Raw genomic sequence first — 23,233 nt, forward strand, 5'->3', positions numbered from 1 at the left:
CCCAGGTCTCTAATACAACAAATGGTAGAATTGTAAATGTGGCCCTGATAGGACTTGTGGTCAAGCTCACTTGGTTTTTTTGTTTTTAGCAGAACAACTTGCTCTTGTGTTTAATGTCTGTTTATTTCACACCCAGACCTGAACCCATCAACCCAGAGTGTTCAGAGATTTTACAGTATTACAGTTATTCTTTACAGAACAGGCCCAGTGGGTCTCTAGTAGCAATAAATCCAGAACCATGTCCCATCTTTGGTGGTCAAAGTGTTGAGATCTGGGCTCCCTCAGATGACAATGTTCCATGACAGCACAAATATGGCCATCTCCAAATTCACAAACTCTTCCAGCAAGTAGAACATTCTGCATAAAAATAAAATCCTAAAAATGGTTAGGGATCCATTTCAAACTGTTTTTGATGCTGCGTACAACACACAATTCTTGGCTATGAACTGAAAATTTTTCAGTTTCCAGGATTTTTCCAGGTACCAAAAACAACAGGGTACTGCAAGGAAATTTTCAGGAGGAACACACTGCTTCTCTAAAGTCCTGCAGGAGACACACTAAAAGAACATCCCCTGCAGTCTCTATCTATGGAGCTCTGTGGAAATGAGGAAGATAAAATATTCCAGTAGCAAAACTTTTAATTGCGCAACAATTGGTGGGTTCAAAACTGTAAAAGGTTAAAAATTAGCATAAGAAGTTTCAGTTCTGACTGAACACCTGCCACATAAACCAATGGCTCCAGACTGTAAGGAGAGGTGCTGATAACCTCCAAACACCCACATGCAGAGAGTGTCCCTGGGAACAGCAGACAGGCAGATCCTGTATTTTACCATGCCAAACCTGTATCTTTGGCTTGTTCGAGGTGATTAACCATTATCCAGGCACCCTCAGCAGCTAAACCTCCTGCTGAGCACTCCTTCAGCCTTCAGCAAGCATCCTTCTTGTGAGAGAAGTAAAAATCAATCCCTCTGTCCTTGTGCTGTGCTGGTCCTCTCCTGCCCCTGGGGTGGGAACTTCCTCCCTGTGGCAAAAATGACAAGGAACAGCAAGATATTTACTGATGCTGCAGAGTGGATTTGATCACAAAGCAGTGCTGACATCCAGGAGAGTGGGCACATGGAATTTCTGCCTCCCAAGTTCACTCAAAAGGGCAGGAAAGCCTGACAGGCACTGCTCTAGGCTGGGATTTGGGAAACTAGGATTTCTGATAAGGTGAGCTGGGAAAGTTCATCAAAATTGAACTTTTGCCTGATGGAGAAGCTTTTTGGCTTCAAGTTTCATTACTGCCTCAAACTGGTGTCTCACTAAGGTTCTCCTGCAGAGTCCTTTCTCTCATCCCAGGAGGTTACTAACCCAGGGCCTCCAACAGCATGGATGGAACAGAAGGCTTTGCTTCCACAAAACTTTCCACTCATGGCAAAGGAATCTGGCCTAAAAATTTGGTACTCCACCCTAGGATTAAAACCTGAAATGGGGCCATGCTTCATTCTTCACTGACTTGGTACAACACCTAAATTTGGGCCTGCACAAAGTATTCTCACACAGAGAAAGGGAGGGAAGATGCATGGGGGAAAAGGCAAAATGCTGAATGCTCTTATAATACAAAACCTTGGTTACATCCATTTCCTTCCAAACCCATCTCCTCCAAGAACAGCATCCCAGGCAGCAGATTAAAGCCTTGACATGCTGCAGGATCAACATCTCATTCTGCCCCCATTCTAAGGAGGAGATACACCCAAAAAGCAAAGAGCAAGGAGCAGACTCCATATTAACAGGCCTTGCTGACTCCAGTTTGGATGCACTCAAGCAGGAATTTGGTTGTTTTTATTTCCACCTCCTGAACAGAAAGGACACTGGGTTGTTTCTCTCCTGTCCACATTTATCAGGGGGTGGTCACACCAGTGGAGGCCTTGGAGAAACCCCATCCCTCTGGCAGGGCTGCCAGGGCATGGAAGGATGCTCAGAAGGACAAGCTGTGGCTAAACCCTGCTGACTATACAAGGGAGACAGAAGCAGCAAAAATTTACATCCTTCATCACAGCAGGTAGGACAGACAGCTAAATAATCCTGGCTGCACAGAGATGTAATGTGAGCTGTTGGAGTCAGGGGTCTCTGAATTCTTCAGAGAGAAATCAGAGTGCAGGGATTGAATTAAAGCCTGTGGATGCACTGAAGTATATTAAGCCACTCACACATAAAGTAGACATCTAAGTAGAAGTAAGCTGGTAATTTTAGGGTGAGTTCTAATGCTTTTAGTAAGTGAAAAGTTTCACATGCTAGAGTAGCAGAGTGAGTTCTAGTGAAGGTTGAAACATACTGATATCTTCAGCAAGAGGCTCCAGGCCCATAGTTGTAAACAGTGCTTAGACATAATAGAGCAACAGTAAGAATATTTCTTACATTTTTCAGAAAGAATAAGATAGGTTCTATGCATAGTCTAACATGGTGTGCTAAGGAACTAGAATTCTAATAGGTTAAGGAGTGGTGGTCTGAGTTTGCATCTTATCTTGTTGGAAAAATCCTGTATAAGAGTTTGTATTGGGGAGAGTTGGTGCTTTTAGCCATTGGCTTTTGCCAGGGCTTCTATCCATTCACTTAGTGCCACTGCATTTGCCATTGCTTTGCTATTGCCTGTCTGCTTGACTGTTGAGTCTGATGTCCTTTGTAATAAGATGTGCTTCATAATAAATAACCTTTTTAACTATTAGCTGCTTGCTTATTTAAGATAACCCAACAAAGCAGGAGCCAAGAGCTTGAAGTAGGAGCTTAAGAGCTCCAGAGTAGGTGCCTAGAGCACTGGAGGTCTGAGAACCTCACAGTGAGCTTGCATTAAAACAACTTTTTTCCCTTTACAGCTGAGAAAGAAGAGCAGAAGTCCCAGAGACTGATGCAGAGCAGCCCCTGGAGCCCTCCCACCCATCCCACCTTCCCAGAACTCACAGGCCTCTGGTGGATGTGTCGGCTCCACTCTGGGGCTGTTACCACTGGCTGGGGGTAGGTCTCACCCAGAGTTACTCCTGCCTGGGAGAGAGCAGCACTGCTCAGTGCCCAGGGGGTGTGGATGTCTGCTCCCTTGATGCCCTGCAGTTCTGGCACCCACAGCCGGACATAATCCCCCTGCAAACAGAGTAAACAGGACAGGATCCATCCAGTGACAGTCTGCAGGTGCTTCCCAGCAAGGCTCTGTGCCAATGGGAAAGAGAGGAGCCAGATTTCCTCTAGAGAGGCTGGTGTTGTACAGCATCAGTCACCTCTGACAAGCCTCAGCCCCTCCTGCTAAACCCTCCACCCAGAATTAGTGCCTAAAGGGAGACCTGGATGCTGGAGCTCTTCCCCCATGCTCACACTGCAGGCAGAGGAGGGAGGCAGAGGTGCATTTTCAGCACTGTGCTGTTTAGGACATCCTGAAATGAAGCCACCCCCTAAAAATTTCCCATGACTGAAGGTAAATAGGATGACTAGCTCAGCTGCACACTCTTGTGCTCCTGAATCTCTCCTATTAACTCTACTGCTGTGTCCTCTACTAGGACTAATTTCTGATTTCTTGCTAAATCCTGCCAGCTACAGTGCCAAAAGGCAACAGCACAGCCTGATGTGAAGCTAAGGAATAGTGTGGAAACAGGTAATCCAGTATGTGAAAACTGGCTAAGCAACTCCAGTATGTGAAATGGCTAAGCACATGGAAAGGGCAATTTATCTGCTCCCACCACTTAAGACAGGACAGTCAGAGGAGTCACAGGTTTAATCTGCTCTTCAGCAGCTCTCAAGCAATGGTTCTGTCTCTCAGGTAACTCCTGAGATCTCCAAGCAGCTGCTCTGTACTCAGGGAAGCATCTGTGTGAGGTACTGGTGGGATGTGGCTGTGACTCAGAAGAAATGGTGATGAAACACTGACCAGGGAGGGTGTGGGGAGTTCCAACCTCCCTGGGGACAGCAGCAGTTAAAGTTACACTGCTCTGCACCAAGGAGGAACCTGCCTGACCTGGCCAGGAGACACAAGAACTGCTTTAGCATCCACAGAGCACACTGATCTCCTCTGCTCCCTGAAAGCACCACATGCCCTCCACTGCACTCATCCTTGTGAAACAGCCACACAAGACTCACATTCCCATCGTAATCCAGGCCTTGTTTGATCATGTTAAACTTCCTGCTGTCCCGTGGGTCGTTGCCAACGCCAGCACTGTATAACCAGTTGCCATAATTGCTGCACACATCATAATCCACCTGGGAAACAGAGGGAGAAAACTGTCAGGAGGGCAGGGCTGGCCCTTGGTCAATCTTATCTTACATCCTCTAGCTCAGGGGGAAATTCCTTGAATGGGATTCACTCCAGCCAGACTGGGGTGGTCAGAGCTCCCCCCATGCTCATACAGGCACCTGGCTCAGAAAAGAACCTGCATGGCTGCTTTTCACAGCTGGGATCAGCTTCCCAGACTACTTCAATTCACAATACTTAGGTCAGTGAGATAGATAAAAGTCCAACCAAAGTCTCTTTCTCAGTTTCCTTCCTTTTAAAGGAAAACCCTTCTCTTTCTGCCATCATTTGGCAGACTTCACAAGTAGACCTAACATTTGAATGCTCATATTCCAAAAGAAAGTATTCAAATATGAGAGAAAATTCTTTCTGACCAGTTACCCAGACACCATACACTGGCAAAATCATCTCTGCAGATCCTACTAGGCAGTTTGCAGAGAAGTCTAACTCAGACAAACCACACAGTGTATAGAGGATGCAAACAATACAAACACTGCAATTTTTCCCATTGTCAAGTTATTCCTTCTTTAAACAAATAAAAAACTCTCAAGGATGCTTATATAAAATGGAGCAAGGCTTTTGGAACAAGCACAAGTGAGAGCAGAACATGATCCCACCTGAGTGCTCTTCAGCTGGGCAGGGTGGCTTAAATCCAAGACCAGAAGTTTTCTAGTTGTAGGACAATTCAAACCCTGCTCAGGAGGGGAGTGGAAGTGATAGCAAGGAGAGTTTGGGACCTCTGAGCTTTCCCAGGGGTGTCTGTGCTGTAAAAGCAGCAGCTGTGGCAGAAAGAGCTGGTTCAGTGCTGCTCTCTTCTCCCTTTCCTGCAGCCACAGCAGCAACCAGCCCACAAAGAGATGTTTGCAAGAGCTCAGCCCCTCCCTGGATGGATGGATGGATGGATGGATGGATGGATGGATGGATGGATGGATGGATGGATGGATGGATGCTGCAGGATGGCAGAGGGCTCAGGAAGCAGCTCAAGCTGCCCTTTCTCTGCAGAGCCAGGTCAGGGTGAGCAGCAGCAGCTCTGCACCAGGCTCCCCCTTCCTAGCTCTTCCTCCAGCTGGTGAGATAAGGAGGGGAGAAAGATGCCACTGGGGGCCTGATTGTGTGATTAGCATGCAGGAAAGTGTGTGTGGGAGTGAGGGCAAATCCAAGGGGGCCTGGAGGAGGCAGGATCACTTCCCCCTCAGCCTTGCCCCTTCCTGGCATTCTCCTCTGTTTGTTTTCCTGCCTTTCCTTGGGGCCTGACCCTGTGAATGAAATCAGTGAAGGCAGAGCTGAGATATTCTCAGTTCAGGACACCAATGGTCTTTGGCCTTTCCCTTGGCTCCAGCAGAGCAGGGAGCTTGTGCCTCAGTTTCCCTGCCTGTCTGGTGTGGATGGCACACACAGACACTTGTGGGCCTTTGCTGGCAGTATTGGAGATGAAATAGGCATTGCTTTCCTTTTTTTAGAGGAAAGTGAGACCAGTTTCAGTTCTGCACTGGCCTCTACCCTTCTACACCACATCCTCCCCACCAAGCTGATGTCCCCTGGGTGCTGGGAATGCCACCAGGTTACAGAACAGAGCTGTGTGACACAAGATGGGACTGAAGGGCACAAGGATCAGCCTGTGCCACACCAACCTACAGTGGCCATCAGCATCTGGGGCTTCCCAAGGTGAAAAGGCCAGTGCAGTGTGCTAAATTCTGCTTCCAGCAAGGCTGGAATATAAATATATATATATATATAAATATATATATAAATACCCTTAGGAATACATGCAGATAACACAGGCAGCATCTTTCTAGTGTGAGACCTTCCAGGTCTTCCTCACTTGTGGAATAGGACACACTTGTGGAAGCCTCTTGCTCTTATCTGAGGATGGGGCTCCCAAAACCCCTTTCTGCAGGGTCCTGAAGTCCTGCACTGTGTTGTTGTCCAAACCCACTGGCATGAGAGAGCACCCAGATTTTCCTCCTGCAGCCAAAGCCATTTCAGAGCCCAGCTCCACAGAACTTAAAAAAAATTATATTCACAAAAAAAGTCTTTTTTAATTGCAGGTATTGGCAAGGCAACTGGGCTTTCTCTGCCCATCCAGCACTCTGAGTAGAAAGTTTTCTGATTGCCAGTAGCCTCCTGTATCCCACAGATAAGACCTTTAATGTGAGGCTGATGTGAGCATTTGGCCTTTTTCAGTCAGTACCATGAGAGTCCATGGGGACTGAGGTCAGGGAAGTGACCCAGCTGTTTAACTGAGCTCACACAGCTGCTGATTGATACATGAGAGGAATTGGTGCTCCAGCTGGCAGGGAGGCCTGTAACACCCCAGAAAGAAGGAGGATGCCTCCAGCCAGGGTGGAGCTCTGATCCAGCTATTGTCCCTACTTGCCTGTGCTTGACTAGAGGCTTCCCAGTGTGCATAATCAGTGCACAGACACTGTGCCAGCACACAATTCTTTTTATGTTCTATTTCTGGGCTGCCCTCCTCCCCAGCCTCTGGGGTGAGCAAATCAGAGCACTGTTGGCATAATTCATGTTTGAAAGTTTGCTCAAGTGCTATGGACTTCTGGCTAAGAGATCAACACTTACTGCAAACTTCCCTGCTACATCTTTGTTCGTGGCAGATCCACTGTGGCAAAACTCCTTTTACTTATGTGAGTTTTGGGAAGTTCACACTCTGCAAAAAGTATCTACATGGTCTTGTCCCAGCCTGAAAGTTACTGATCATCACTTGTACCCTGTCTCATAAATCAGGGCTGTCTTCCTGCCTGTCATTAAACTCCAGGCACACAAAGGGCCCAGTCTTACCAGCAGGTACTCAAACCATTCTGCCCCCATCCTCCAGTCCAGCCCCAGGTCCTTGGTGAGGAAGCTGGCCACGTTCTGCCGCCCTCTGTTCGACATGAAGCCCGTGGCACTCAGCTCCCTCATGTTGGCATCCACAAAAGGAACCCCAGTTCTGCCCTCTGCAGAGACAAAACACAGCCCTGGGATGTCAGGATGGATTTGGGCACTCATAAACCAGCCTGTGGTCATGTATTCACAGCCATTTCCAGGACAGTGCCAGTGCACAGCAGCAGGGAGAGGTTTCAGTGAGGTTTAGCTGGAGTGCAGCCACTGAGATCCACTGGAAATTAAATGGGATATCATACTGAAAATTAAGCTGGGGAGAAGTTTTGGTAATAAGAAAACAAACAAAAAAAAAATACAGAAAAATCTCAGACTGGAAAAACAATCAAGTGGGTTGCAGGGAATTTTGCAGAGTAAAATAAATACACAGACAGCAGTGAGATGGGCCAAGAACATATTCTTGACAGGTGACTAACAGAGGGATATAGTGGACAAATCCCCCAGGGTTAGTACCTGAAAAGTAGAGTTTGTCTGTTGTTAAGGAAAAGATTTACTGTGCCTGGATGATTTATTTTATCCTGTGTGCAAATGGGTATACGTGGCATTAACACAAAAAAAGGATACAGAGGTGTGTATTGCACTGATTCTAATACTTTAATCTGTTAGTCCCTCCAAGTTTTGGGATAGTATGCTTGCTATTCATAAAGTTGTAACAGCTAAAGAAAAGGCTGTGGGATTACAAAAGATGTGATTTAGTCTAAATCTGTTGTAGCCTTGTAACCAAAAGCAAACAGAACCAAACATAGCAGGCATGGCAATCTAATATTGATAAGAAGGGCTGGTCAGCCCTGTGACTAAAAGGAAGGGACCAGCAGGTCACAAATATTCCCTCCTGGGCAGGAAAACCCACCTGCAGTGCCTCCCACAGCAGGGTAACCCTGTGGGCTGCAGCTGGGCAGTGTCAGGCTGGGAAGGGAGGGCACACACATCCACCCCTGGTGATGCAGCTCCAGTGCCAGGCTGACCAGCTGCCCTACAGAGCCCTGAGTCACAGCTGGGGCACCTGTGAGCCCCAAGAGCACACCCAGCCAAACCTTTCCACTGACCTTTCCAACACTCAAAGAGCTGAAGGTCCTTTTTCCAGGGGATCTCTTTACTTTGAAGCCCTGTGGAGGAAAACAATGACCAGCTGATGCAGAAAATACTGACACAGTCAGTTGCTCACAGCACACAGCCAGGGGTGCTTGGTTGACACAAGGCATGAGGGTGAAGCTCAGCCTCCCAGTGCCACAACAAACAAACCTGCACAGGTTTGGAGATGATCCATTCCTCCCCTCCAGTTTGCACACAGAGGGTGCTCAAACCCTAATGGATTTTGTCTATTTATTTTGCTGATATTTTCTCTCTTTTCATTTTTTTAATTAAAAATTACTCAGACCTCACAAGTGGACAGAGATGTGCTCTGGCCCAAACTGGTATTTTCTCTTTCAGCTTTACTCCAGGACAATGTTTATGTGAAATCTGTTTCTGTAGCAGGTACTACACCCAGAATTACCTGGCAGAAGCCCCAGGTAACACTTTGCTCCTGCAAATGGGACAGGAACATGAGACAGATGAGGGGGATGATTTAATGCTTGCAGGATCCAGTGGCAATTACAGCTTTCTGTGCAGTGGAGCAGAGGCAGCAGGGACAAATCAGCTCTGAAGGTCAGGCCCACCACTGGCACCCAGTGCCACCAGAACAGCCACACAGGCCTGCCAGATGTGGCACTGGGGGAGATGCTTCCCCACAGCTGGATGCCAGGCAGGCTGCCCTGAGCACTGAGCCAGTGCTGCATCCCTGCAGAGCAGCTCACCCAGCTCAGGCATTGCCTGACACGTGGGCTGGGTGTTGGCTGTTGCTCAGACCCCCATTTCACACACACTCCTGTCACTGGGGCTGGAGCTGAACCTCATACTGATTCTTATTTAGTGCAATATCTGGTTTTTGGGATTCACCCTGCTGGGTCAGTTCCTACTGTGTCCCAATCCCTCTGGAGAACTCAAGCAAGCCTGGATTCTGCTGAAAGATGGAATGTCTCTGGAAACAGCATCTTCACTCCCCTTGTGCTGCTGTTTTCCCACATGTGTCAGTAATACTCCCTGTGTCTGACCAGATTTGGGGATCAGTGTCCAGCACCCTGGTTCTGAGGCACTTCTGTGCTAACAGAGCTCCCAGCAGCATCCCAGGGTGGTGACACAAGCACTATGAAAAGAACATTGGTACAACTTAATGCCAACAGCCTCTTCTCTTACTTTCCCTGCTGTAAGAGAATACTTTCCCCCCAAATGTGCTGATCCATACACACCTTTTAATGAGAAGATCCTTCTGCCATACTTCAGGGCCACAAACCGAAAGTAATCCCTCCACAGCAGTTCAAACAGGACCCTGAAACACAAAACCACCTCAGTGTTTCGCTGTGGGTGACTTATGATCACTGAACTAGGATTGTGCTTCCCTACAACCCATCATTAACACTGTGAGGTTTATTCACAATGAGAGATTTTCCCTGTGACACCAGTTCTTTCCCCAAGCCTCCTACCCCTGCTTACAGGGAAAGCAAACTCTGCATGAATCACTTGGGAAGCTTCCCTCAGAGTTTCAGGAAGCATGTTCCTGCTTCATCCCTGCTGGGATGTAATTCTCCCAGAGCAGGGTGAGGGCCTGATTCAGCTTCACACCTCCCCAGGAACCAGCACATCAGCACATTCCTGAGAGCTTTGTGTTCCTTTGAGCAATCACCTTTGCATGGACTCTAGGACACCTTTCAAAACTGGTTATGTTGGATCCCAGAAACCTGGGAGTTTTGAGCTTTCTGACACTGACCCCCTAGAGAACACTACTTTGACCTGAGGCCTTGGAGAAGGCTTCCAAATTTGAGTGATGGAGTTAAAATCACGGGTGTGTAGTTAAATAGAAGTGTGTGATTTCACTTGGTGATGGGTTTTGAATTTGAGGTTTTTATAATATAATAACAGGTATGGGACAAGATGGAGGATTTTGGGTGGTGTCTCTTTTTGTCTTGTTCTTCCTTCATGATTTCAGGTAGTTTCTGGTTGGACAGTCAGTGCTGCACTGAGGGTCACAGGAGTTTGGTTATTGGGTCAAAAGTATAGATAATATAGGTGTTAATTCTCTATTGGACTGTTTAGCTGTAAAAGACCTTGTAACTAGCCAGGTTGATCTCCATTTTGCTCACTTTTAGCTGGTAGCTGGAAGTGTTGCAGAACTCTCTGTACTTTAGATAAGATTTAATAAACAACCAAGCCTGAACATGAGAAAATTCATCTCCTTCACGTTTTTAATCCACACTCTGAGTGAAGACAGAAGAAAATGAAGACAAGCCAATAATTAGGTAGTGCAGCCAACCCATTTACAGGTTCACAGTGCTCCAGTCCATTAGATCAGGTGCTAGGCCCATAGGAAAAAGGACAGTTTTACATAAAAACTTTAATATAGAAAGAGCTTCTTATAAAATGATGGCACACAGCCTCAGAGACCTGCTTCAACTCTATGCCATATGGGAAGCACCCTGCTCAGCTGATTTTTAGGCTGACAAGATCCTTCTGGATAATCTGGTTACAGAACAGAATCACAGAATTAGGGAATCAGGATGGAAAATACCTCTGAGGTCATCCAGGGCCATTTGGATGGCCAAACATCACTGTGTCAGTCTTTCCTTAAATACCTTCAGGGACAGTGGCTCCACCACCTCCCTGGGAAATCCACTGCCATGTCTAATCACCCTTCCAGTGAAGAAATTCTTCCTAATGTCCAACCTGAACAGGACACTGTCCAAATCCTAAAAACTGTGATAACACTGAAGTTTAATGAGTCCCTCATCCTCAGCCACCATTGTACTTCATTGTACAGGTGACTTCTTGGTAGCCTGAAAGCTTCATTTTTATAATTACTGAACACTTTAAAATGCTAAAATCACCATGGCATGCCAGCTGCCAGCAGGCTGGCTGACCATTGGATGGAAAACAGGAGTATGATCATTTCTTGAAATCTTTCCTCTCTTAACTGCTTTTGAAGTAAAAGAAAACCCCAAACATACACTTCATAGGTGTTGATATTTTATCTGTCATTTGAATTTTAATGAAACTGAGCAGCCAGAATGGTTGGCAGTGTTCTGCCTGCTCTTCACCAACCACTGTGCTGTTTGACATGTTGCAAATGTAACAAACCAAATGAATATTTAGTTCTAGAGTTTGCACAGACCTTATGGTTTGGGATTTTTCCCATCCAGGTCTAGTGTTAGGCCAGGCTCTGACATGAACCTGTTTCTCTATCAGAGCTCCAGGTTCTGATTCACAGTGTCTGGGAACAAGTTCAAGGCCAGCCCAGGGATGGATAATCTGAGAGGTGAGGAAGAGCATGGGTGACAAGATGGGCAGCATTAAACCCAATTCCCAGTGCCCTCTTCCCCTCTGCTATGAGAATTGCACAAGTCACACAGTCACTGAGACTTTGAGGCTCATAAATTGGTCTGAGAAACCCTTTGGGTTTTATTTGTAAATTATTCTTCCTTCTCATTTAGCCCATAAGAACAGAGATGGACAGTGCTGATTTGCTGAGATTGTTTTCATGAACCACGGTTTCCCAGCAATAATAATGACAACTGGCATTCATAATCTTTACTTACAAAGTGCCTAAAGCCCCTGGGTGTCGAGGACAGACTAATAAATCTGTACTGAAAGAGAACTATAGTGCAACACAGAGGAACCAGCCAGCAGGCACAGGAAAAACAAACATTAATTATGAAGAGAGTTAACAAATCACTCTCCTGTGCAGGAAATGCCAGGTTCCTTTCAGAGAAAATAAACCATGTGATGGTGCAGACATACCAGTATGTGCTCTGATTTGCTGTTCTCTCTCTCTCATACTTCTGGATCTGCTCATAGATGTATCGAGGTGAGATGCAGCCCAGTGCCAGCCTGGAAGCAGAGGAAGGATGTCCTGAGTGCCTTGCAGGACTGACACTTGATGTCAGCTCAGAGGCAGGAGAGGGGTGTTGAGTTGCTGTCTAAAAATGTTGTTTGGCTTGCATTTCTGACCCTGATTTCCTAAATGGCTTTAGTCAATTTGTAATTTCTCTGCAAGTCTTTGAGAATTCTCTTCCAAGAATCAAAATCCTTCCCTTCCTGGGGTATGACTGTTACAGGAGTCTCCAAGCTATGGAGATAAATCATTTTACTCAAATTTGGCAAGTTTTGCCTAAATGATTTAACAAACCCAATGAAAAGACTCTCAAATGTCAACCTCTGCATCACATGTCCTGTTCTTTTACCACAAACCTCCTTATCCTATGCCCAGGGCTCCTTTTCCTGCAGAACCTCAGTAGCTCATTTGAGCAACACAGAGGGCAAGTGACTGCTGAAAATCTGAGCCCTGGCAGGAAAACTAGGGAATCAAAGCCTGCTCTGGCATTTCAACCCACTGGGCTCCTTCTATTTGTTCCAAATCAGTTCTGCTGCAAGACAGGAAAGAACTTGCAGACTCCAACCCCATCATGCAGAGGGATTAAGAACAACTTTTACCTTGCTTTTCCTAGAAATGCATCTTACTGCCATTTCCACTACAGCTTGTGGAAACACTGGATGTTCTAATGAATTGTGGAAAACAGGAAGAAAGGCTTTGAAGAGTTTTTCCTTAATTGCTGACCAGCTTTAATGGCCAGTGAGAAGGGAATGAGTGGCTGCAACCTGAACTGCTCTGATTCTGATTATGTGACAGAGGAACATTTTGGGGCAGGCAGATCAGGACTGTGTGCCCTGAGCAAATGGAAAAACTCAAGTGAGGCCACAAATAACAAACTTCCACAGAGCCAGCAGTCCTGGGATCCTGATGTGCCACCAGATGGAGCCATCCACTGCAACCATCAAAGCACAAGAGAAATCCTGACCTGTAACAGCCTCAGAAATTTGGTTCTCATTGCAATTCTGTTGGGAGAATTCAGATGCTCTCAGCTTAGGCTGAACAGGGTTCTGCTGTTGCAATTCCAGTCTGGAATTAACACTGCCTCTTCCAGCACCAGGGACTAAAGCCCCTAATTAAAAATCAAAATATTTATCTGAACAAAAGATCCTTTCCAACAGGAATAATCAGAAGTGTCTCTTCACCCCACAGAAAAAGAGAATGGCAGTGAGGTGGGGTGTCACTCCCCAGAGTATTCAGGAAACCAGGACTGGGCTGAGTTCTACTACAGCCCTACCACACTGAAGCTGTGTTTCCCTTCCCACACCAAGCAGCACAAAGCCAAAGGTGAATGGTGAGTCCCTCCTGCACACCCAGCTCTCAGCACAGCTCTGCCTCACTGCAGCAGTTCCAGGGAAGTGCAGCCTCAGAGCTGCTCTACCACAACAAAAAGGGCCAAAGGAATCACTCCCAGACCCTACCCCTGCCCAGAAGCACTCAGAGACAGGTAACATCAGTTTGGGATAGAAGCAGAGAAGGATTTTCCATCCCAACAAAAATCTTTACCATGGTGCAAATTTGGTTGAGTAATCCATTCCCACCAGCCCATTCCGAGTCTCCTTGTAAGAGGCCACCAGGTTCTGTGAGAGCAAAAGAACAAAAGGTTTTAATACCTTAAAGCAACCTGCTCAATGTTCTTTCCTTCTGGAGCCAGAGCAGTCTGGCAGGGCTGGGCTCCCTCTCATGGCTCCTGCAAGGACTGCACAGCTGCCCAGTTCCTGCCTCACACAGACATGAGTCAGGCCAGCAGCTTTCATTACAGCTCTGGGGTGTGTGTGTGCCACAAGCTGTGCTCCCCTCTTCAGCCTTGTTACAGTCTAGGTGCTCTAAAGCATCTAAATACAAGCACCATAAAGTCACTCCAAGACAAGCCTATAGCACGTTTTTCTACAAGCACTGTGCACCTGTGCTGCTCCCTGCCCATTCCCATCTGATTCTGGCTCAAAAACCCACTGAAAAGCACCAGTGGAAGTGGCTGCTTGTTTGGGGGCTGCAGAAGCAGTGTGACAGCACCCAGCACCCAGCTGCAGGAACCCTGACCCTGCTCTTTCTGTGCCCCACACATTTACAGCAGGATGCAGATCTCCCACGACCTGAGCATTCCAATGCAGAGGACAGAGGGAAGACCAGTCTCTCCTTGATCTTCACTGCACAGGTTACAATTGTTAAAGGGCTGTTCTAGCTCACCGGGGAAGACAATATTTGCATTACAAAAAAAAAGAAGAAATGTTTTCTGGCTCTGATGATATTAATGCTTGACCAAGAGCAGAAGCTATGCACACTTGTACTCATTTGGGTTGGGATGGAGTTAATTTTCTTCATTGCAGCTAATCTGGGGCTGTTTTGGATTTGTGCTGAAAACAGTGCAGATAGCACAGCAATGTTTTCTTTACTGCTGAGCAGAGCTCACACAGCCTCAAGGCCTTTTCTGCTTCTCTCACCACCCCACCCTGAGCAGGCTGGGGGTGCACAAGGATTTGGGAGAGGACACAGCTGGGACAGCTGGCCCCAGCTGACCCAAGAGGTACTCTAGACCATAATGATGTCATGCTCAGCATATAAAGCTGGAAGTCAGGATGTTTGGAGTGATGCCATTTGTCTTTCCAAGTAACTGTGATGGAGCCCTGCTTTCCTGGGGAGGCTGAAAACCTGCTCACTGGTGGGAAGTATTAAATGAGTCCTTACCTTGCTTTGCCTGTGCATGCAGCTTTTGCTTTCCCTATTAAATGGTCTTTAACTCAACACGTGATTTTTCTCACTTTAATCCTTCTGAATCTCTCCTCCTTGTCACTGGCAGGAACTGAGGGAGCAGCTGCTGTAGGGCTGAGCTGCCTCATGGGGTTAAACCAGGACAATGCTCCCCAAAAGCAAAGGCATGCAGGAGCTTTAGAAACACAGCTGAAAGGATGCCCTGGGGGCTGTCCCAGGGAGGCACTGGCAACACCACACTTTTAATCCATCCCAGCTGGAGAGCTGCTCCCTCCTTTATCCAGAAACTGACTGGGGCCTGATGCTGTTGGAAATCAGCACATGCACATTTGAATTCAGACACGGCAGATTTAAGACAGTTCCTCAAACCAGACCAGAAAGAAGTTCAAAAACTGTCTGACAAAATGCAGTCAGCAGGAGCTCCACTCCACCAAAGCAAGGAAACAAATAGTAGCTGTCATCACTGGCTGCAAGATTTCAAACCAGACTACAGAAACCTCCTACTATTTATAACTGTGGGCAGAACTTGGGTTGGTTGTTCATCACCCCAGTTGCAATTCCAGCCCTTCAGAGCACTTTTCACTCCTCCAAAACAGAGGAACTACATTGCTGATGACGTGGGACTTGAGCATAGAAGGAGCAAATCAAGGTAAAGCAGCTAAAAAATTTTGTCCCAAGTCCCAGAAGTTAATGGAAAAAAATACCTCAGAGAGATGGCCAGTAAACTAGGCTCCTAAGCATTTGGCTTACATTCCCCAGTCCCAGATGACTTCTTTTTGGTCTAGTTTTGTCTCTCTGAAAATTGAAATAATGCTAATTCCCTCCTTTTTATATGGGAGCTAAGGAAATATTATTAGGAAGTGAAATTGCAGCCTCACCCACTTGCACAGCCATGTGTACAAGGGGGAGGATGTAGGCAAGGAAATGTAAGAGTTACCGTGTCCCAAAAATAATATTGCAGCCTCATCAAAGCCTGGCTCTCTCCTCCACTGCAGGGAAAGGCTGTTCTGGGATCAGTCACAGGATCTACCACAATAAAAAAAAAAAAAACCAACACATTGTTACCTCCTGGGAATGCATCTCAAAGGCAGGGAGCTTAAAATCCAGGGATGCTCAGCAATGGGGATGTCTGCTTTGGGAGCATAAAAGATTGTGTGGTCTTCCTTTAAAATAAGGGTAATATCAAATATATTAAAAATCACTAAGAGGAGGTTTCCAACCCAGCTGCTCCTACACACAGGGAATTTAATTTAATTTTCATTGTGAGTGAACTGAGGCTTAGTTACAGTTTGAAGGGCAACCACTGCCTCCATGTTTTGGTTCTTGGTAAGAGACGCATCACAGACTCACAGAATGGTTTGGACTGGAAGGGAAATTAAAAATCATCCAGTTCCACCCCCCTGCCATGGGCAGAGACACCTTCCACTATCCCAGGTTGCTCCAAGCCCTGTCCAAGCTGCCCTTGGACACTTCCAGGGATGGCACATCCACAGCTTCTCTGGGCAACCTGTGCCAGGGCCTCACCACCCTCACAGGGAACAATTTCTTCCTCACATCTAACCTAAATCTACTCTCTCTTAATTTGAAGACAAATATCTGCCTGACCCTGCAAGTAAAGACAGATGCTTCTACAGCACCTCCCAGACTGAAAGGGCCACGATAATTCAATCACCCTTAGGGACTAATTTCATGCATCTCTCAAGCACTAGTTGCCTCTGCATTTTGACAAAAGGACATTTTTTCTGTGACAGAAACACTGCAAGATGTTTGGTTTGTATTAACCATCAGAGCTCAAGTGCAGCCACTGCAGGTTCAGCTTCACTCTGGCTGAACATCTGGGAATCTGGAGCAGCAGGAAATTATTTACTTTGCAAACCACATTTTTTTCAAAACAGATCTCAGAGTTGGATATTTTTTAAGAACAGCATCTAAGCAGGATTTTATTAGAGCAGCTTCCAAATGAAGTTTTCTCACCCTTCTGCCCAAAATCCTCCATTGTAGGGATGTTCCCTTCCTCCAGCCCTGGGGCCAGGGGCTTTAGCTGATCTGCCATCCCCAGCGTTGGCCGCACCTTGGCCCCGGATTCCAGCGCTTTTCGGAAGTGGGTGTAGACATCGGGCAACCTGCACAGATGGGAGCAGCCAGGTCACACCCCCTCCCCAGGAGGACGAGCGTTCCAGCCTGTCCTCCCACCTTTGTGATGCCTGCTTGAACACTGCCCGGCACAATAGGGGCAGATGCCCCCGGGGAGAACAGCCACCAGAAGCTCAGCCCTTTGCCCAATTTCCTTCTGCTTCTGATGCAAATCGTGCCTTTTCAATCTAAGGTGTGCCCTGGTGGGGAAATGGTGAGAGCCAGGTTTGTCTCACCTGATTAACACAGCTGACCTCAGTGTAAAAATCTACATCCTCCTGGTGCCTTTTCAGGCAAAGGAGAAAAACAGGCATTTTCATGGCCTGACTTGTCTGCTCTTGTTATAAACATTTTCTACAAAACTACACTTCAAGTGACTGCTGAGGGAGCAGTGAAGAGTACACATACCAGTAGTAAAAAAAAAGTAAATCATCTTAGCTCTCTTCCAACCCAAACCATGTAATGGTTCTATGAAGCTGCTTCAGATGAAGCTTAGACTGGATATCAGGAAAAGTTCCTTCACAGAAAGGGTGGTCAGGCTGGAACAAGCTGTCCAGGGAAGTGGTGGAGTCACTGTCCCTGCAGGATTTAAAAGATGAGGGGATGTGGCATTGAAGGACATGGTTTCCTAGTGAGCTTGGCTTAGTTAGTTTTGATTTGGGGTTTGATTTTATGATCTTAGAGGTGTTTTCCAGTCCCTTAATGAATGGTCAAACACACACCTTGGCTTTAAACATACAGAAGCAAAAATCCTACTGGTGCAGAGGGCTGAATGTGCTGCTTCCCCTTTGTGTGCCTGAGCACTGATCCATAAAAGCACAAACAGATGGACTAATTGGTCCTTTCTCTGTGGGACCAGGGGACTGGGAGCCCTGCTGAGTGAGAAACAGATGGGACAGTGGAGGGGTGACACCACAGAGCAGCCCACCTGTCAATAGGCCTGAAGGGAAGATCATCCCGATGGTACAGCGTGGACCCCCAAAATGTCTGAATCTGCACCCCGTGCTGCCTACACACCTGGCACAGCCCCTTCTCCACATCCAGCTCCTCCTGAGTGGCCTAGGGAGAACAAAAAGGCACAAATGCAGCTTCCCCATGCACAAAGCCCCTGGTCCTGCCCTCCTCACTCCTCTCCACATTGCCTTCATCCCTTTGCCCCACTCAGGGACTCCCCACCCCAGGAGCTACCCAGCTTCTCCAAGGCTAACAACACCACAGCCCAGAAAGGCTCTGAACACACAGCATCTGCATCACCACTTGGTCGTGGAAGAAACATTCACAGCATAATTTTATCTTTTAACTGTGTCACTCGAGTATTTCCTTTACCTCTTCATGGAAAACCACGGCGGTGACAGAGCCCAGCTGAGTAATCAGATCACAGACCACATCTTCTGGCTTCCCCTTCCTCACAACCAGGGTACTGAAACACAAAATATTGGCCTGAAATAGTCTTGATGTTGCTGTTATTTATGTGCACAAGAGGCCATCATCCCAGCCCAGGCAGGCACTCGTGTCCTGGTTTTCTATGCAGCACAGTGTGTGGAGGCAGACAAACAGGATTTGACCAGGCTGCATTTTTTAGGAGCCTCTAAGCAGAGTTTGTAAGCCTCTGGGGTTTAGTTTGTGTCAAACACATTCCTGCCACTCTGGATGCCTTAGAAAGGATGACTGGGCACAAAGCCAGGCTGTTACCTAAAAGTGAATCTGTTCATCCTCACACCAAAGAGATTCAAGGGCTGGCTGATCCACCTTGTCCAAGTTTCTCAGAGAGGTTGTCCCACCCCTGGAAATATTCAAGGTGTGACTGAACAGGGCTCTGAACCTGATCTGGTTGAAGATGACCCCTGCTCATTGCAGGGGGTTGGACTAGATGGCCTTTAAAGCTCCCTTCCAACCCAAGCTATTCTATGACTCCATGATCTTTCACTCTGCAGAGCCAGATATTAACTGGTAATGGATTCTTCAGGCCATGATCTAGCCCAATAATGGTTCTAAGGGCATCATAAACAAGGATATCTGAGCCTAGAGACTGTGTTTAGTGGGACAGGGCATAAGGAAATAACTCTCCAGTCTCAGAAGCCAGGATCCACACTGGTCTGTCTCAAGCCAGCTCCCATGGAAAGCTCTCCAGGGACAAGGAAGGCTCCAGGCCACAGTGGCTACTGAAATTGCCCGCATCTCAAAATTCTGCTGTTCATGTTTCCCACTGTCAGCACTCTGGACAAAGCACTCAAGGCTGACACTCATCTGGGGCACCTGAGAAAGCAAAGCCCAGGTGGCACAGAGCCTGGATGGCTCTTTGTCCCCTGTGCAGTGACCGCAGCAGGGGCCACACGTGGCACCCTACTGTATCTACAAAGGGCTGAAATGAGCATCAGAGCCCAGGGTACCCGATCTGAGTCACAGCACAGGTATGTGCTGGAAAAGAGCAGGAAAACAGAAATGCAGATGTCATTCCCACCGTGCTTTCTCAACTACCTTCCTTTTCTCTTGAGCGTTTCCCGGAGATCCTTCACGCTTTCCAGCAGAAAGCGGAGCCTGTGGGGCCCCGTCTTGGGCAAGCCGTAGCAGCGGGTGCGCAGGTAGTGCCGCGGGTCGAAGCAGTAGAGGGGAACCACGAACCCCGCGTTGCGCTGAGCCCAGTGGAGCACCTGAGGACACAGAGCGGGCTGTGAGAGCTGGGACAGGGCGCAGGGAAATCCCTGCCCGTCCTGCAGGGCTGATCCTGCAGTGTAACAGCTTAAAAACGAGGGATGCGGAACTCCAGGCGGGCTCTTTAAAATGCTGTTTATTGTATCCAAATGATGCAGCAATTCACGGGTCGTGGTAACAATAGCCCAGCCCTCAGCTGTGGGTTCGTCCGAAACCTTCTTCTGGTTCTGGTTACAATGCATTATATACTTTTCATTACAGAGCATCTTAAAACACGACAACCAATCAATACCTTTACTATTACCTATAGCCTATCATACTTACTAATATTACCATATTTATGTAACGATTTTCTAATCACTCAAGGTTAGTATGTTACAGTTTAAGTTAGAAGTTGTTTTTCAGTGGAAAATTCTGAGATCTTTTCATAACTTGCAACATGGCACTTTTGTTTGTTTGTGAGAATTTTTTTGCTTGATAAAAACATATTTTGTTTGAGGTGGATTTATCCTTTGCTCGAAGTCATAAAAGCCCCTTCTAACTCACTTGCCCTTTGCCTTCTTAGTTACCCAGCAAAACTCGCTTAGCAATTCTTCTACATCAAAACTTGCTATCATCTTTATACTTTCTTCAGATCCTACATTCAAAAATCTTTTTGTTATACATACATATCTGTGAGACTTTCCTGTTAACTCCTCCTCTTTCCCAGCACCGCAGAGCCCCCGGCGCTCCCCACCTGGTTGTCGTGTGCGCGCAGGTCGCAGCGCAGCAGGCAGATGGCCGTGCCCGCCATCCCCGACATCCTCCCGGGTCCTGCTCGGCGCCACCTCGCCCGGCTGGCTCCGTCCCCCTGTGCCCGGCCCCTCATCCCGCCCCGACGGGGAGGAGCCGTCCTGCTCCGATCCCCGCGTCCGCCCCCAGCGCATCCCATGGGATGGACGGGCAGGTCCCGTCCCGCATCCCTGCAGGGCAGCGGGAGCGCAGCGAGTTCCCTCGGACCCCTGGAGTCTCACCAGAGCTCTGCCCCAGCCTTATTGCTCTTATTTCTCTTAATTCTCTTATTGCTCTTATTTCTCTTATTGCTCTTATTGCTGGGTGTTTTTGACAAGCCTCTTCATCTTTTTACACCTCGTTATCTTTCACACGACAGCGCGGTGACAGCAGCCACCCTCTGCAGAGGTGAGTGGCACCGAGCCCCGCCCTGCTGCGGCGGTGCTGATCGGTGCCCATCCTTTCAATGCCAAGGCTAGCACAGGAACCAGCTTTGCACAGAGCTTGTCACCTGCTGACCCACAAAAGGAGAGCTGTGCACTGTGCATTAGCAATAATTAATGGACCTGGTTCTCAGTGCTGGAAGAAGTGGCTGAAGTGAAAAGGCTTTGCCTCATCCTATGGCTTCCATCACCTGACATTGGGCACCAGCAGTCACACATCCCTTGCTCACTGAATTGTCCCTGAAGATCCTTTTTTTTTTTTTCTTTCATTCAGCTACTCTCATAAGAGGAAGCCAAGCACAGGAACTGCTGCCAGTTCCCTCCCTCTGCCCAAGGAAGCAGTGGAGTCACCATCCTTAGGGACACAGCTTAGGGGTGGATGTGGCAGTGCTGGGTTAATGGTTGGACTAGAGGTCTTTTCCAACTTAAACGATTCTATGATTCTGTGAAATGCTTGGATGATGTGTTCTCCAGCCACCTGCTTCCCTTGTGTAACTCCACTGATTGTCCTGGGATGGAATAGAAGTGGAGAAAGCTTTAACACGTTGCAACAAGGAGCTGGTGATGATTCAGGATCTGAGTTTACAGCAATGAGTTCCTGCAGCTCATTTAAGTACCTGAATTGCTGAAATGGAGTTTTTGGTGAAGCCACACGGACTCTGACCAGAGATTAAATGTGCTACCCAAACTCCAGTGGGTCCTGGGGAGTCCTGGCTTCATGTGCATCTCCTCCAGGCCTGGTGGTGCTCTGCAGGCAGCCTGCACCAGCTGGCAGTGGGCAGTGATGTGGCTCCCCGTGTAACCCACATGACACATCATCTCCTGACCCCTTCTCTGTGCACCAAGGGCTCCTTTTCCTGGCTCAGCAGCTGCAGCCCATTGAGAACCAGTGACTCATCCCAGAGGGCTCATGTTTGGTAAAAGAGGAGCCAAAACTTTGGCTTGTGCCCAAGGAAAACACTGCTGTCCGCTTGCAATGCTTAGAAGACAACATGTCTCTTTATCATATTAGAAATAATGAAAAAAAAAAAAAACCAGTTTATAAATCTTCCCTGTTTGCCTTTGCCTGCATTTGGACGAGGACAAACAGTGCAGTTGGCTTTGCTTTTGTTTGCAGTCAGGCTTCCCCCACAGTGTCTTGGTTGACATGAAGCTGGGCCAAGTCTGGCAGTGCTGACATCCTCTTGCAGCTTACTCAGAGACAGCCACCCACGTGCACTGCAATGCCAAGAGCCTCATCAAAGGGTGTGCACAAAAGGAGTGCCCTGTGCCTGCCAAGGGGGTGTTTCCCACTGGCAAGGCAGGCTGGTTTCCACTAAACACACACCTCTGCAACAGAACACTCAGAGAAGGTCTGAAACTCTTGATGTGACAGGAAAGAAAAGTGAGTTTAACAGCAAGTCTCTGCCAGCTTTGGATCTGTATTGATATAAAAGGTGTGAGGTGTCCAACAGTGGCAGCAGGAGCAGCACACAGACTCTGCACCCACACAGCTGTGGGATGTGGTGATCCAGGCAGCAAGAGTGGGCAGGAAAAACAGATGTCCATAAGGGATGGGCAGCTTGCTCAGGCCCAGAACCCAGATTTATAGCACCATACCCTTTCTGTCACATGGCTGGAGGTTGGCTCTATTTCTTTTGCACTCTTGCAGGAGAGTGCAAATCCTGTTGAACACTTCAGTGCTCATCATATCCACTCTGGATTCTACCCAGAGAAAAAGGATAGTTTTTTTACTTAGACAGTTTCTTCTCTTCAGATTCTGCAAGTACATCTGCCTGGTCCTGCTTCTGTGAGACCTGATGAAATCATCCTCTGAAAATAAGTGTAGCAGGGGTGTTTGGGAAAGGCAGTGTGGGCAGGAGTACTTTGTTCTAAAATTAGAAAGCAGGAGACCTGGCATTGTGAACTGCAGGCCTGCCAGTCTCCTTGCCTGGATTTTCCATTCAGATGAACACAGTCCACGAGAACAAAAGCTTTCTTTTTTCCCCCACTGACACCTGTCTCTTTACTCCAGGATGGTGTTCCAGCTTTCCATTCTCCCCTTGGGAAGCAGGGAATCATTGCCTGCTTGCAGTACTAGCAATCTCTATGCCAATACAGAGGGAACAAGCTGTCCACTGTTATTTTTCTTCTTCTAAGTATCCTCCAAGAACCAGCTCCTTTCCTGGAGACTTGAAGTTAGGCAATTCATGGGACTTGTGAGAAAGTCTGTGAGTTTTGACAAAGTTACACAGGGGACCTGTAATAGCAGAATTGGATATCAATATGAACAGCAGCATGTGAGCTCTTCATTTCTCAGAGAAAACCTGGGATACCAGGTCATGGACAGACAACTTCCAAATCAATAATCATTCAGCAGTCCTTTTCCCCTGGCTGCTTTGGGTGTCCTTTTTCACTCATTAAAGCAATTTA

At 47.4% G+C, this 23,233-nt stretch overlaps 1 protein-coding gene across 1 annotated transcript; it reads right to left on the minus strand.

The window, feature by feature from the left end:
• Positions 1-112: 112 nt before the first annotated feature.
• Positions 113-20,472, minus strand: LOC130249976 (cryptochrome DASH-like). The gene is made up of 14 exons (XM_056485173.1): positions 20,344-20,472; positions 19,434-19,606; positions 18,282-18,375; positions 17,884-18,014; positions 16,797-16,945; positions 15,760-15,848; positions 13,620-13,693; positions 11,984-12,073; positions 9,442-9,521; positions 8,200-8,259; positions 7,052-7,209; positions 4,105-4,224; positions 2,941-3,117; positions 113-1,021 (listed from the first exon to the last, which is right to left on the minus strand). The coding sequence occupies exons 1-14, from the start codon at positions 20,407-20,409 to the stop codon at positions 926-928; spliced, it is 1,557 nt and encodes a 518-aa protein (XP_056341148.1). The 5' UTR covers positions 20,410-20,472; the 3' UTR covers positions 113-925.
• Between the last annotated feature and the right edge of the window lie 2,761 nt (positions 20,473-23,233).

This window comes from Oenanthe melanoleuca, chromosome 2, assembly GCF_029582105.1.
Source record: "Oenanthe melanoleuca isolate GR-GAL-2019-014 chromosome 2, OMel1.0, whole genome shotgun sequence".
Classification (NCBI taxonomy): Eukaryota; Metazoa; Chordata; class Aves; order Passeriformes; family Muscicapidae; genus Oenanthe; species Oenanthe melanoleuca.